The following is a 15,367-nucleotide window of genomic DNA, read 5'->3' as shown; positions in this document are numbered from 1 at the left end:
CCTGCCCTGGCTCCATGCAGCTCCTGAAAGTGGCCAGCATGTCCAGCTCCTAGGCATAGGGGCAGCCAAGGGTCTCCACACGCTGCCCCAACCCCGAGCGCCAGCTCCGCAGCTCCCATTGGCCAGGAACCACAGTCAATGGGAGCTGCAGGGGCAGCACTTCCAGATGGGGGCAGTGCGCAGAGCTGCCTGGCCGCCCCTATGCCTAGGAGCCGGACATGCCGGCCACTTCCGGGAGCCGCCTGAGATAAGTGCCGCCCACACCCCGAACCCCCTCCCTCACCCCAGCCCTCTGCCCCAGTCGGGAGCCCCCTTCCACACTCCAAATCCCTCATTTCTGTCCGCACCCCAGAGCCTGCAGCCCCAGCCAGAGCCCTCATCCCCTCCTGCACCCCAATCCCCCCAACCCCGTGAAAATGAGCGAGTAAGCAGGTTGGGGAGAGTGAGCGAAGGAGGGAGGGGGATGGAGTGAACAGGGGGCGGGGCCTCTGAGAAGGGGCAGGGCCTCAGAGAAGGGGCGGGGCAGGAGTGTTTGGTTTCCTGCAATCGGAGAGTTGGCAACCCTACCCCCGTCAGCGCTGGCGGAGGCACAGCTGGTAGCACTGTGGCACCTTCCCTAGATTGCTGACGCCAGGGGCCAGGCTGAGCTGCTGGGGGTCAACGGGCGAGCTGAGGGCGAAGCGCTGCAGGACCGTGGTGAAGAGGAAGAGCTCCATGCGGACCAGGCCCTCGCCCAGACACACCCACTTCCCTGGGCAATAACACGTCGTCAGCACCGAGCAGCCGGGCCCAGCAATCACTGTGCAATCTAGGGGGCTGGGGCTGCAGCTGAGTCAGTCCTGGCTCTTACTGGGGCTTTTCCCCATAATCCCTCCCACCTGGGCTAGAGCCCACGTTGTTAGCCCACTGCCCACTTTGCGGTGTGAATGCAGGCTAAGGCCATCCAGCACCCGTATTCCTCCAGCACCTGCCCCTAAGGCCATCCAGCACCCGTATTCCTCCAGCACCTGCCCCGCCCCAGACAAGCCAGCTCTCCCACTGTTCACTGGACAGAATCCGGGCAGCTCTGCTCCCTGCAGCATTAACCCAGGAGAGCTGCCCCCCAAGTCCTAGCAACCCACACGGGTCAGCGTGGCACCAGCGAGGACACAGTCACCCCGGGGGGCTGCTCACGCCTGGGCTGGGCTAACCTGGGGGCTCAGACCCCGGGGCCATCAGCCAGGTACACTGACGACAAGCTCTGCGGTGGGGCCACAGATCAGCCTGGTCCCGGTGCTGCCAGCCGGTGAGTCCTTATTACAAAGACAATCACAGAGCTCGTTAAGGAGTTACGGCGCTGAGCGCGAGGAGCAATCACTCCTCTCTTCTGGAGGAAGGGCAGCTGTAACCCATGGCACTCCAAAGTGCATAGCAGGTGAGCGCTCACCCCTCACCCCTCGTCGACATTGACTGGAAGGGCAATTGCAGAATAGCTCCTCACGGGGATGGCTGACTCGGGTCAGTTTCCCTGGGTAGACGAGCCCAGCTGGGAATGGACCTCTGGGAGGAATCAGAGAGAGAGAGAGACTGCTTTTTGGGCAAAGAGCCCGCTGGAGGGGCAGACAGGGGAATGTCTGAGCCAGGAAACTGCCCGCTGCTGCTTGTTTCTCCAGCGTGCTGGGAAACAGGACTTTGTGGGTGTTCTCTGTCCACTGACTTCGATTTCTCCTCCTTGCAGAAACCAGCTGGGGGTTGGCTAAACTGCTCAGACCTAAAGGGCAGCCAAAGACAATCCAAGAGCTGGGCCCATCCAGCCTAGCAGCATGAAGGCTGCAGGGGGGGATCTGGCCGCTCTGTATAAATCCATCAGGGGTTAAACCCCAGGGAGGGGGAAGAGTTATTGAAGCTAGAGGCCAGAAACAAATGGGGATGACCAGGCCAGGAATCAACAGAGGCTTGAAATGAGAAGAAAGTTTCTAGCCCCCAGAGGCGGGAGCCTCGTGGTTCCCCTCCGGCCCTACATTCCCACGGGGCTCTGGGGATCTACATTAGGTGAGAAGCAGCCAGTAGAAAGAGCGAAAACTGACCACAGCTGAGCTGGAATTTTCACAAGCCCCTAAATAAACTGAGAGCAACAGCCCCACTCCTTAGCCACCCCGCCCCACTTCCGATCATTTCCCCCACCACCGTGGCCTCTGGGCTTCCCAAGCAGGAAGGGGAGGGAAAGCACTAGCCCCATTTCACAGCTGAACAAACGGAGGAGCCGGGCCGGCTTTAGCAGAGCCAGGACCAGAGCCCAGCGCTCCTTGATGACCAGACGCTGTGACAAAGCTCTGTCCCTGCCTCCGTGGGTCCCGCGTTTCCTGGTGGATTTCGCTAGCCTCAGAGGCTCACCATGACCCTCCACCTAACCCTTCTTTCTCTAGAGACAAGGGTCACAGTCTACTGAGCCTTTTTCATCATAAGCCAGCGAGGGAGGTGAGGAGAAGTTATCCTCCCTTGCACAGTCGCTGTTGTCTCCCAGTCTCAGTGATTAATCGGGGGAGGGGGAGAAGGGGGGAGCCCAGGCCCACCCTCTGCTCCGGGCTCCAGCCCAGGGACCCTAATAGTAGCTGACCTTTTAGAAACATGACACGTACAATTCCCTGGGCTACTTCCCCTGCAGCAGCCCCGACTTCCTCAAGCTCCACTTCCCCCTTACCTCAGGGCCTCCTTCCTTGTGCCTGACATGGTGTGTACTGCTCAGCCTCTCCAACAGCGCAACTTCCTCCCACAGCTCCTGACGTGCACACCCACCTGACTGACTGGGAGGCTTTTAAACTAGTTTCAGCCAGCCCCAGCTAGGTGTCCTAGCGTTCGCCCTGCCTTCTGGAAAGTTCTTAATTGGCCCCAGGTGTCTTAATTGACCTGGAGCAGCTGCCATTTCACTTATCCTGGTACCAGGGATTTGTTTAGCCTGGAGCTAATATATCTATCTCCCACGACTTTTCTATAGCCATCGGGCCTTGCCCCGTCACAACACCTAGAACTACACACCTGCGGAAAGGAGCATGAAGGCATTCTGTTTCTTGAAGCAACCGTTCTCATTTAGAAACCTCTCAGGGGCAAAAGCTTCAGGGGTTTTATGTTCTTCTGAGTCAAAATGCACAGTACTCAGCAGGGGGTGGACGTACTTCCCCTGGGAAAGCAGCGGAAAAACAGAATTAGCCGCTGGGACTCTGCCGGTGGGACTGTTTTCTGATCTCCGCTCCCCCAGGGTAAATCCAGAATCACCCAGTGAGTGCAATGCGGGACCAGGCAGGATTCTGATCTCAGCCTCCCTGGGGTCAATCCAGAGTCACCACCAACTGCAGTGGGGTCAGGGCCGGATTCGGATCATAGCCCCCCACAGGGCAATCACTGCTTTAGGTGTGCCCAGCCCCTCATGGGACTCACATGGGACTCAGCTCACTCTCCCGGGCGGCCTCACCTGGGAGATGAGGTACCCCTGGAACCGGGTGTCTCTGGTCACGGTATGCAGGAGGCTCATTGGCAGGATATCGCTGAATCACTGGATCTCATGCAGTGTGGTGGCCATGTACGGCATCCTGTCCCTCCCGATCACTGCGTCAGTTTCCTGATGGATCTTCTCTTGCGGGGGCGGGAGAGAGGGGAATTAGAAGCCTCACTGTGGGGGCAAAGCTCAGCGCTGGGCGAGCGTTTCACGCGGGGCCGTTACTGGACTATAACTCAGGCTGATCCCTAGAATCCTAGCCACTGTCTCGGGGTGGCCCGGCCCTTGGCAGAGAGCTGACTGCTGGCTATTTATGGCCCTAAGGGGTCAAATCCTTACCTCATCCTCATTCCACTGACGTCAATGGAGCCACAGCTGGGCTTTCTGTGGGGTTTTCCCCAAGGGGAATGGGGAAATCCCAACTAAGCCACTTCTCCGCCTTACCTTGGACCTGCGGGTGTTTCAGCAGGATCAGGAGGCCATAGAGCAGGGCAGTGCTGGTAGTTTCGGTCCTGGCAAAGAGTAAGTTGAAGGTGGCCATGGCCAGGGAAAACTCAGTAGCTGGATTCTGCTTCTCCTGGAGAAAGAGATAAACATCACCATCCTGCCTAGCTCTTATCCAGCTCGTCCCCTCCAGCGCCACACCAAGGCAGGTCGGTATCGTTATCCAGATGGGGAAATGGATGCACAGACGGGGAGGTGCCTTTCCCAAAGTTACCCAAGGAGTGGCAGACTGTCCCAGTCCTGGGCTCTATCCACTAGGCCATCCGGCCTCCCTAAAGGGTGCTGTTAGCAAAGGTCCGTCCTTTAGGATACATGCTCAGTGGCTGCAGTTATTGGCCCACCCTGCTGATTCAACACCCTGGCAGAGCATGTGTCCTGCCTCAAGGCTGGTTCACTAATAGGATGACAACCTACTACTGCTGCCAGCGAATGGGATTACTCCGTAAACTCACGGAGTTGAGAGGTGAGCTGAAGGTTTGAAGTCAAAACCCTGCTGCCAAAAAAATGAGAATTTTCCTCATTAAAAGAAAAGGTTTCAAGGAAAGCAGACGTTTCCCCCAGAAAGATCTGTGGTGTCAGAAACTGAATTTATTGCCAGACTAGAACATTTCAATGAGAAGTTTTCAACCAGTCCTAGTAAACTCTTAGAGTAGCTACTCAAGCAGAGCAAAATTTTTCGGATGAAATGTTCCCCCAAATATGCAGATTGGGGGTTAACCGAAACATGCAGTGAATTCACACTGAATTCGCCAAATTGTTCCAGCCAACAAAAAATTCTGAACAAACAGTTTCAAAACAAAACGGTTTGATTTTTTCCGTTAGCAACGGCTTCTCAGTCGTTTTAAAGGTGAAAAGTCTGAAGTGAATCAGTCCGCGCGACCCATCATGAAAGTCTCAAATTGTTTTCAGTTTGCCAAAAAATTCTCATTTGCGGTCAGCCTGAAATGAATGTGCATAGTTTCTATGGCGATGGCAGGCCCTTTGGGTCGGTTCTGTGTTTATACAGCACCAGGACCCCGCCTAGGGCTGCAGTGAACAGAGAGATAAAGTGACTTGCCCGCATCAAGCGGCTGAGAGGGGAACAGAACCCAGGTGTCCAGGATCCTGCCCGCTACACCGCCCTGCTGCCTTCACCCCTGCACACGGGACGCTGCCAGAGACGCTGAGCAGGGACCCGGGAGGAGAGCGCTCACCATGCCCGTTGAAATCCTTAGAGAACACCGGCATCCCCCGCGCCCGCTGAACTCCTCGGCCTGGTCCACCAGGGCCTCCTTCACCCCCTGGTAGCCCCACAACACCACCCGCCAGGAGCCCAGGTGCACCGTGAACACCGGGCCGTACTTATCCCGCATCTGCACAGATGGGGATGGGGGCAAAGGGGGTGAGTTTCTGAGCATCCGTCAGCGGAGGGGGGCTTGGCCATGGTAGCCTTGGCTCCATCTCCTTCCCTGCTGGACCGGAGCATGGAACTATGGCTAAACCTCCATATGCTAGAGATACATGGGACCACCCACCCATCTCTCCTGCTACGTGTCCTGCTGGCCATCCATCCCTCCTTCCCTTCCTCCATCCATCCATCCCTCCCACCTATCTCTCCTGCTACACACCCTGCTGGCCATCCATCCTTCTCACCATCCCTCCAACTACACGTCCTGCTGGCCATCCATCCCTCCCTCCATCCCTCCATCCATTCATCCCTCCCACCATCTCTCCTGCTACACACCCTGCTGGCCTGTTCCCATGCGTCCTGTAGTTCTGCAGACCCTCCTCTCACACCACACCCCCCTGGGTTTGCCTCAGTCTCCCCCTTCCATCCAGCTCCCAGATCTTTCCCCTACTCCCTCCAGCTTCCAAGGGGTGTTATGATCCAGCTGGCCGGGCTAGAAAGCTCTGGGTTAATATGTCACTGCACCGGGTAATAGATCAATCTAAAGTCCGGTTGATTCAGTGTCTAACCACTGACCCAGGTACCAACCTCCTGGCTCCTGGGCTGATGGAGAGGTAGGTTAAAAGGCTGATCACCGTAGCTGCCTGGAGAAGGAGCCCTTGGGTAAGCCAGTGACAAGATTGTCTTAACGCTTTAGCTTCGGGTGGTTTTTCCTCTGTGATGTTAGCAAAAGCCAAGAACCAATTAGCCCACATGAGGCCTGGTTGTGAGGGACTCAGTCAAAACCCGAAACGAAGTCACTTTCCCAGGCTAGTGGGCAAGGAGACGTGTCATTTCCTATTGCGCTCGTGTTACTGGCTTCCGAAAACCCAGCTGGTCGTTGAACTGACCAATTCGCCCGTTTACGTTCGCCAAACCCCCAACCCCCCAACCTCCAAAGCTATCTTTGCCTTCTTAGATCTAGGCTTAGCAGAATTTTTCTTAGACTTCTGATGGATTATATTGGTGTTTCTTTTTAAGCATTTTTTTAATGTAAATGTTCCCAGTTGCTCAAAATGCGGGGTTTTAAGCATTTTCCCCTAGTTGTATCAATTTAAATTTTCACAGTTGTGGGAAATAAGGGGCAGGGAGGTCAGAGAGTGGGGGGAAGCAGACAACAATTACTTAATGACAATAGATGATGAGATTCAAAGCTCTAAGGTTTTATAACTAGAGCCTGGTGGATACCTGGGCCCAGCTCATGCTCCGAGACATTCTCACGCAGCCTCTTGCTGACTTTGCCTAGCTGGGAATTTGGATGTACAGGTTTTTTCATCGGTTTGCATGGGCGGCGAAATGGACGTTTAACGACACGTGCCAATAAAAATCTCACCATGCTGCCTCTTCGTCTCGCTTATGCTGCTAGTCGGGGTTGTTGAGATTGGTTCCTAGAACTCTGCAAACATCAAATTCAACTTCCTCGTCCTTTTCCTCCCAGAGAACCCCAAGGAAGGAACGTGACACAAATCAGCAGTCTGCTTAATGAGGGCTTGTTTTCTACCCTGTGTTTCTTCCAGGGGCTCATCGGCAGGGCTCAGAGCTCCTCTGGGTGGCCCAGGCTCAGAGCTCAACCCCGGCCAGCTGGCGGGGACTTGAGACTCCTCTGGACTGCGACGGGCTGGCTGGGGTTCGGGGCTGCACTGGCAGGCTGGCCAGCGAGAGTGGGGAGGCAGAAGGGGCGGTGTGGGGTGGGACCTTAGGCAGAAGGGGTGGGACCTTGGCTGGAAGGGGGGGCAGGGGTCTAGCCTCTCTGAAGTAGGGGTGACTGCACCACACATGGTCCTCGGCTTTATGGGGGGCTTTTGACGCGGGGCGCACTCTAGCGCGGGAGCCGCCTGAGTTCGTAGGGGTGGGGGATGTTCCCTAGCCCGCTCTCCACAGGGCTGGTGCCGAGGGTGCCCGGGTCGCCGAGCGGCTCCAAGGTATAGCCCTGCAGGATGGCGGGGAGGAAGAGGAAGACTTCCAAGCGTGCCAGGCTCTCGCCCACGCACACCCGCTTGCCTGGGAGAGGAGACAGGATGGCAAGCGGGGTTAGAGGGAAACCCGAGGAGTAAGTACTGACGGACGCGGCATAGCTGGGCCAGAGCGCCAGGTTCCAGCCCCAGCTCTGAGCGAGACCAGGACACAGTCAGAGCAGGGAAACAGGATGTCTGGGCTCCGGCCCCCCTGCTCTAACCACTGAACCCCACTCTCCTCCCAGAGCCAGGAGAGAACCCAGGAGTCCTGGCTCCCAGCCCCCCTGCTCTAATCACTAGGCCTCACCCACTCTTGAATGTGAATACACACCTCTTACCTGCAGAGAACGGCATGAAAGCATTGCTCTTCTGGAAGTGCCCGCTCCCATCCAGGAAATGCCTTGGGTCAAAGACATCCAGGTTTTTGAACTGACTTGTATCCCAGAGGACTGAGCTCAGCAAGGGGATGACGGCGGTGCCCTGGTAACAGAGAAAACCACCTGAGAGATGACGGGACACAGACAGGGCCAACACATCCTACCCCTTGACGTGGGCGGGGGGGGGGCACCAGCCGAGCCCAGGGTCATCTTCCCATCATTTCCATCCCACGGCCCATCCCCTTTTGCTAAGTGGTTGGCCTTCACCCTGCACACATCTGGTGAAGCAGAGCAACCGCCCACCTGTGCAGAGGATGGACACCAGCTGGGGACAGTCAGAGCATCGTGTGGGTCGCCAGCCATGGGAATTGTAGTTTGGTTGTTTCGTGTCCCCATTCTCCCCTATGGGCCAGGCTTTCCAGATGGACTACATCTCCCATGATGCACCATGGCTAGGGACACCCAGGATGCACCAGCTCGCCTCGTCCAAGCGGGGACACGGTGGTGCAACATGGGAGATGTAGTCTGACCAGCAAGCCCGGCTTATAAAGGAGAAAGGGAGCATAAGGAACCCAAACTACATCTCCCATGGTGCACCATGGCCAAGGACTCCCATGAGGCAGTGCCTTCCCTTGTCCAAGAGGGGATGCTGTGGTACACCATGGGAGGTGTAGTCTGATCAGGAAGCCTGGCCTGTAGAGGAGAATGGGACATGCGGCACTCAAACTACATCTCCCATGAAGCTTTGCAGCAGCCTTTTGGGATTGAAATGTCTCAGTTCTCAGCCCAAAATTTTCAGGTTTCAAATTTTTGCCCCAAAATTGAAATGTTCCCCAGTTTTCATCAAAATTTTCCACACACACAAAAAACCCAGTCCCCCCACCCCCATTTCAATTAGCTCTGCTTTACCTCTGGCCAGAACCTTCCCTACCTCATGCCTGACGTGCCCGCCTCCCATGTCAAAGGTTCGGGGGGAGGGGGCAGCTGGCTGGACTCAGCACATGGCTTGAAGGGACCGAGGCTGCCAATCCAGTGCATCGCATGGTGGGTAACCGAGAAAGCCTGGGTGAAATGGTCTGGCAGAGTCATCCAAAGCCCACGGAGGGTCTTTCCATGGACTTCAATGGACCAGGAGCTGGAGGAGGCAGAGTTGGTCCTGAGACAGCAAGAGATCTCAGAGTTCCCCAGCACCTTGGCCCTGCCCTCGCCCTGGCACCAGGAGCCCGACCTTGGGGATCACGTATGCTCTGAACTGGACGTCCTGGGTCGTGATGTGCGGGAGGCTCATGGGGATGACGTCGGCGAATCTGTGCACCTCGTGGATCACGGCGTCGGTGTAGGGCATGTGGCTCCGGTCCTCGGTTGCCGGCAGGCGGGACCGCCCAATCACCTGGTCAATCTCCTTGTGAACTTTCTCTGCACCGAGAGGAACAAGACTGAGCCCAAAGGCTGGGGTGGCGGGAACGATGGCCTGAATCCTCCACTCGCACTAGCTCCCATACATACAAAACCCCAGTGACATAGAAGATAACAGCCTACTATTGCTACCAGCAATGGAGTGACTCCAGATTCAAACTGGTGTGAGGGAGAGGGAACCCAACCTATCTCCACTGTATTTCTGCAGGCAACATTGCAGGTTTGGATGGGTACCGTTGGGCCAAGTTCCCAGGGGGTGTAATCTGGCATTGCTCCACTGGCCTCCATGGGGCCAGAAATCTGTGGGGCCACTAGACAGTCTGGCCCTTTCACCCTATTGAAACAGGCCTGGGACCCTGTTTAAGCTTCGTTAGGACTGCCTCCTGCTCAGGAGTCCACCACGCCCCATCCCAGTACGTACACGTGCCCTCCACCCCCGTCCCGATTTCTCACACTTGCTGTCTGGTCACCCTAGCTCACCCTGACCCCCAGGTTTGCCCTCTTTGTGCTGCTCCTGCTCTCTGAATGGGAGAGTCTCGTTTCTCTTCTTCAGGGCAGGAGACCCCGTCCTCTCCATTGTGTCCCGGCTGGCTCTCCGCTCAGCGACGGCGGTCCCGTTCCTCTCACTTTTCCACCCGCTGATTCTCGGGGACCTGGTGCTTCTGCGACCGCCGTCACAACACCCCTTGGTGTTGCTTCGGGTGTCCCGCCGAGCCACGGCCCCAGTAGCCTGGCTGCCTCCTCTCCAGCTCCCTCCAGCTGGGGCCGCCGCATCGTCATGCGTCTCTTGCTCTTCACCTTGCCCCGGGCTCTGGAGTGGCACCGAGCGCTCTGCTCCCAGGGGCACATCTCTGCCCTCCCCCAGGGCAGCTCCCGCTCTCCGGACAGCTTGCACCAGGGTCTTCCCCGGCGGCACCGGGCTGCTCTGGCTCCCGCCTGCTCCTCCTGGCGCGGGGCTGTGTGTTGCCAACCCAGCAGCTTCTGTCTCCAGTCCCGTCTCGGGATTCGCAACCTGTCGCTGACCCGATGGGAGCCTTTCTCCTGTCGTCCTTTGGCTATCACAGCACCCTGAACTCTTAAAGGGCCCCAGCACACAACAGGGGTGAGCTAACCCTGGATACCGCTACCCTGAAAGGGGCAGCTCACCCCATCGCAGCCTGCTATTCGGCTGGCATCACTCACTGCAGCACCGAATCACGCCAGCCGGGGCCCGTGCCCCGTATTCTTATCAGACCTGAGCCCTGTCAGAAACACCCATGGGTTTCCCCTTCGCAGCACAGGGGAGAAGTGTGATCTCTGTGTCACAGATGGGGAAACCGAGGCACCGAGCAAGGCCAAGACTTGAACCCAGGGCCCCCAAGTCCCAGGCCAGCACCTTAGCACCTCCCCCCGCCCTACCTTTTATCTCAGGATACTTCATGAGAAGCAGGATCCCGCATCTCAGGGTGGTGCTGACCGTCTCCGTCCCGGCAAAGAACAACTCCAGCGTCGTCATGACCAAGTTCTTGGTGGTGAACTCGGTGTCGGGGTTCTGCTTTTCCTGGGGGGGTGGGCGAGAAGCACAGAGCTAAACAGAGACTGGGATGGTTCTTGGGGTACCCAGGACTGTGACCCCCCCCAGCCTTGAGTGACGGGGATCTTGCTGGTGCCAGCTAGGCATGAGTGCCCAAACAGCACCAGCCTGGGGTCCATCCAAGGCCTCTCCTCTGGGCTGGGCCCCAAGAGGTGGCCCCCAAGCCCCAAGTCCCCTGTGCTAGCCAGCCCCTGATGCCGACTTCTCATGGAAATCGCAGCCGCTCTGCCCCCAAAGCAGCAACCATTCACCGCTTTTCCCTTAAAGCACCCGGAAAACAGGCCACTGGGGAGCACTTACAATAAAACACGAGACGGTGGATTTAAGGAAGAACAGAGGCTCCATCAGAAGCAGGAGGGACCGACAGGAACCAGGGGTGACGATACAAAACAGCATCATCCAAGGCAAAGATCAGGGCCCCGTCATGCCAGGCGCTGCCCAGACCCCGGCCGAGATTAGGGCCCCGGCGTGCTGGGATTTCCCCGGGGTCATCCAGGGGGCCTGTGAGAGGGGGGCACTGAACTCAGATCTCCCGCCCCCTCGCCCAGGGCCATCCCTGGGGCTGCTCCAAAACCTGGTCCGTCTGGAGCAGGAAGCAGTCAATGTAGCTGTCGGGAGAGCTGGGGCCCAGCGAGTCCTGGGGCCGCTTCGCTCTCTCCGAGACAAGGCGCTCGAGGGCATCCGCGCCCATTGGGCGTGGGGCCGCCCGGCAGAGCGGCCAGGAGGGGCGGGAGCGCGTTGTAGGGCTGCAAGAGACGGGCACGGGGGGAGCTGGTGAGGGCACATGCCCAGCACCCAGGGGGTGGCCAGCAAAATAGCCAGGAGCAGCTGGGATCTCAGTGGGTCCGGACACCGAAACGGGGGGTCACGTGTCCAAATCCAGAGCAAAGAGAATCTGTCTGTGTGTCTATTCATCCATCCCGCCTCCCCCCACCCCTCTATCCATCCACCCATCCCGCCTTCCCCCCACACACCCCTCCGTCCATCCGCCCCTCCCGCCTTCCCCATGAATACCCCTCTGTCCATCCATCCACCCCCCTACACACCCCTCTATCTGTCCATCCGTCCATCCCTGCCCTCTCTGTCCATCCATCACGGGGGTGACTTTCACTCGGTCCCACCCTGGCACCAGCCCCACCTGGCCCCAGCGGGAGCTCAGCAGGCGAAAGTTCTGGTTGATGCAGCTCGGCAGGGTGAGGAACTCCTGGTCCTTGTAGCCAAAGCGGCTGCCGAAGACGAGGCAGCAGATGATGCTAGAGCCGGCGGAGCCCAGGAGGAAGGTGGGGTCGAAGGGCGAGCCTGGGGGAAAGGGGAGAGAGCTCCACAGGGCCCAGGGAAAGCGGATTCGTGCTGCAAATGGTGCTGGGACTTTCAGCACCACGGAGAGGGCAGGGGAGCCCCAGGAGCCAGGGCAATGGACCAGCCTGGGAGGCTCAGGGCCCACCCAGCCCAGAAATTCCTCCCCCCGCAGCCTTGGCCAGCTGCTATGGAGCCGCGAGACCCCGACCCAGGCGTGCAGGCCGCAAGTGGCGCCGTAATGTGTCTCTTTGCGGCCCGTGACGCTCCCATGCAGTGTGAGTGAATTAGTAACTGATCTCCGTTACTGACCAACCAGGAGACTTTTATTGTGTTAGTCCCCAATCATGTGATGAACCTGCATGAAGTTCTTAACTCATTTTCTGTAAGAATAATCTACAGAGCTATAAACGGAGGCTTTCGCCTGTCAGGCTGTTGAAATCTGATTCGATAGTGTACTTAATTCACACGGCTGTGATTCTCTTTCGCTAGTTTGACTCCCGAGCCGCGGAGGTCAGAGCATCTCCGGGCTAGAGGAAGCTGGAAGAGTGGAAGGTGCCCTGGTGGGCAATTCAGGAATAACTTGCTGAGGTTTCTTCTTCCACTCCATGGTTACTATCCAGTTGGCTTATGGCCCAAAGATTAATCATTATTATTAGGCGTATTACAGTAGCACCTAGCGGCCCCATCACAGACTGGGGATCCGTCGCGCCGGGCGCTGCCCAGACCCCAACCAAGATCAGGGCCCCATTGGGCCGGGTGCTGCCCAGACCCCAACCGAGATCAGGGCCCCATTGGGCCAGGTGCTGCCCAGACCCCAACCGAGATCAGGGCCCCGTCGCACTGGGCACTGCCCAGACCCCAAACAAGATCAGGGCCCCATCGCGCCGGGCGCTGGCCAGACCCCAACCGAGATCAGGGCCCCGTCGCGCCGGGCGCTGCCCAGACCCCAACTGAGATCAGGGCCCCATCGCGCCGGGCGCTGGCCAGACCCCAACCGAGATCAGGGCCCCGTCGCGCCGGGCGCTGCCCAGACCCCAACCGAGATCAGGGCCCCATTGGGCCGGGTGCTGCCCAGACCCCAACCGAGATCAGGGCCCCATTGGGCCGGGTGCTGCCCAGACCCCAACCGAGATCAGGGCCCCATCGCACTGGGCACTGCCCAGACCCCAAACAAGATCAGGGCCCCATCGCGCCGGGTGCTGCCCAGACCCCAACCGAGATCAAGGCCCCATTGGGCCGGGTGCTGCCCAGACCCCAACCGAGATCAGGGCCCCATCGCACTGGGCACTGCCCAGACCCCAAACAAGATCAGGGCCCCATCGCGCCGGGTGCTGCCCAGACCCCAACCGAGATTAGGGCCCCGTCGCGCCGGGCGCTGCCCAGACCCCAACCAAGATCAAGGCCCCATTGGGCCGGGTGCTGCCCAGACCCCAACCGAGATCAGGGCCCCGTCGCACTGGGCACTGCCCAGACCCCAAACAAGATCAGGGCCCCATCGCGCCGGGCGCTGCCCAGACCCCAACCGAGATTAGGGCCCCGTCGCGCCGGGCGCTGCCCAGACCCCAACCGAGATCAGGGCCCCATTGGACCGGGTGCTGCCCAGACCCCAACCGAGATCAGGGCCCCATCGTGCCAGGTGTTGCCCAGACCCCAACCGAGAACAGGGCCCCATCGTACCAGGTGCTACCCAGACCCCGGCTGAGATCAAGGCCCTGTCGCACCGGGCACTGCCCAGACCCCGGCTGAGATCAGGGCCCCATCGCGCCGGGCGCTGCCCAGACCCCAACCGAGAACAGGGCCCCATCGTACCAGGTGCTGCCTGGACCCCGGCTGAGATCAGGGCCCTGTCGTGCCAGGCGCTGCCCAGACCCCGACCGAGATCAGGCCCCGTCGGGCCGGGCGCTGCCCAGACCGCTACTGAGATCAGGGCCCCGTCGCGCCGGGCGCTGCCCAGAACATGACAGAGAACAGGGGTCCCTGGCACTTCAGGCACTGCCCAGGCACACAGTGAAAGATAGTTCCTGCCCCAAAGAGCTCCTAGTGTGAACAGACAAAGGACAGGGTTCTTATCCGCATTGCACAGAGTGAGGATACGAGGCAAGAGAGATGCAGAGACCAGGAACTTGTGGCGGAGGCAGGAACCGACCGCGGCATTCTGACTCCCAGCCCAGAGCCCATCCGTCCTCCCTTGGACTTGCTCTAAACTTGGCTGTCTCTAATCCTGGCTGATGAACCGGTGGCTGGTCTCCTTCTCCACACGAGCCTCTGAGCCTGTGGCAGTGAGTTCCACCAGTTCACGGGGAGAAATCTGAGCAGAGAGCTGAGCAGATAGTAAACAGGCTGAGGCGCTTGGAACGGGGGCTCCGGCGACGGCAGGTGAGACAGGAAGCAGCTACCCTTTGTGTTCCCAAGCTCCCCTGCCAGGCGCTGGGCCTCCTCCTGGATCCGCCCCGCCATGCTCCGCTGCCCCGTGCCGAAGTTCCACCGCGTGCTGGGGGAGAACCGGCGCAGCTGCCGCCACGTTGGTGAAGATAAGCCCTGGGGAGTGGGGGAGGGTGAAGCAGGACCCACATGCAGGGAGGTGATTTCCCCTCTGTGTTTGGCCCCGGTGCGACGGCAGCCGGGATCCTGTGTCAGGTTCTGGTGCCCACGATTCAAGAAAGACGCTGATCCGTTGGAGGGGCTCAGCGAAGAATGATCAAAGGATTCGAAAACCCAGCAAAGAGCAGGAGATCCCGGTCTATCGGTACCGACACGGGGAGCAAATATTTAACAACGAGCGAGCCGAGGAAGGGCTGACACAACCCACGGGCTGGATGTTGAAGCTGGACAAATTCAGACTGGAAATAAGGCGTAAATTTTGAAGCATGAAAGCAATTCACCAGGGGAACCCTTTGCCAAGGGGCACAGCGTGTTCTCCAGCCCTGATGGCTTTACATCGAGACGGGCTGCTTTTCTAAAAAATCTGCCCTAGGAATTCAGGGGCGAAAGGGGGGGCAGGTCTCTGTCCTGTGCTATCGGGGGCCGGACGAGATGGGGTCCCTTGGAATCTACGACTCCCTCCTCTGGCTGTTCAGACTCTGAGCTCCTGGCAGCAGGGCCTGCCTCTCTCTGGGGGTGAAGTCCCGGAGGCAAAGCAAACCTCCAGCCTTCACTGGCCCCAAGGCAGGCCCCTGCCAGCAGCGACCGTCCCAGTGCCCGGCCCGTGCCACTCATTGGAGGGGTTCGGTCAACCTCGTGCTGCGTTCACCACACTTGCCCATTCTTCCCCTTCGTTTCCAGCTGGAAAGGCCTCGGCTCCTTTCCTCCAGGAGCCGGGTGGGGAGAATTGGACGGGTCGCACGG

The 15,367-nt window shown here is 58.9% G+C and overlaps 1 protein-coding gene across 1 annotated transcript; it reads right to left on the bottom strand.

Annotated features, from left to right (window-relative positions):
- Window positions 1–412: 412 nt before the first annotated feature.
- On the bottom strand, window positions 413–14,479 carry LOC140902366 (cytochrome P450 2C42-like). Its single transcript, XM_073322384.1, has 7 exons — window positions 14,419–14,479; window positions 11,770–12,325; window positions 11,298–11,580; window positions 10,549–10,690; window positions 8,963–9,150; window positions 7,696–7,837; window positions 413–751 (listed from the first exon to the last, which is right to left on the bottom strand). Exons 1-7 carry the CDS (start codon window positions 14,477–14,479, stop codon window positions 573–575), a joined length of 1,551 nt encoding a protein of 516 aa, XP_073178485.1. The 3' UTR covers window positions 413–572.
- Window positions 14,480–15,367: the final 888 nt, after the last annotated feature.

Source organism: Lepidochelys kempii, chromosome 23 (assembly GCF_965140265.1).
Source record: "Lepidochelys kempii isolate rLepKem1 chromosome 23, rLepKem1.hap2, whole genome shotgun sequence".
NCBI classification, from domain to species: domain Eukaryota; kingdom Metazoa; phylum Chordata; order Testudines; family Cheloniidae; genus Lepidochelys; species Lepidochelys kempii.
The sequence above is the reverse complement of the archived record's forward strand: the minus strand, read 5'-3'. Positions and strand labels throughout refer to the sequence as shown.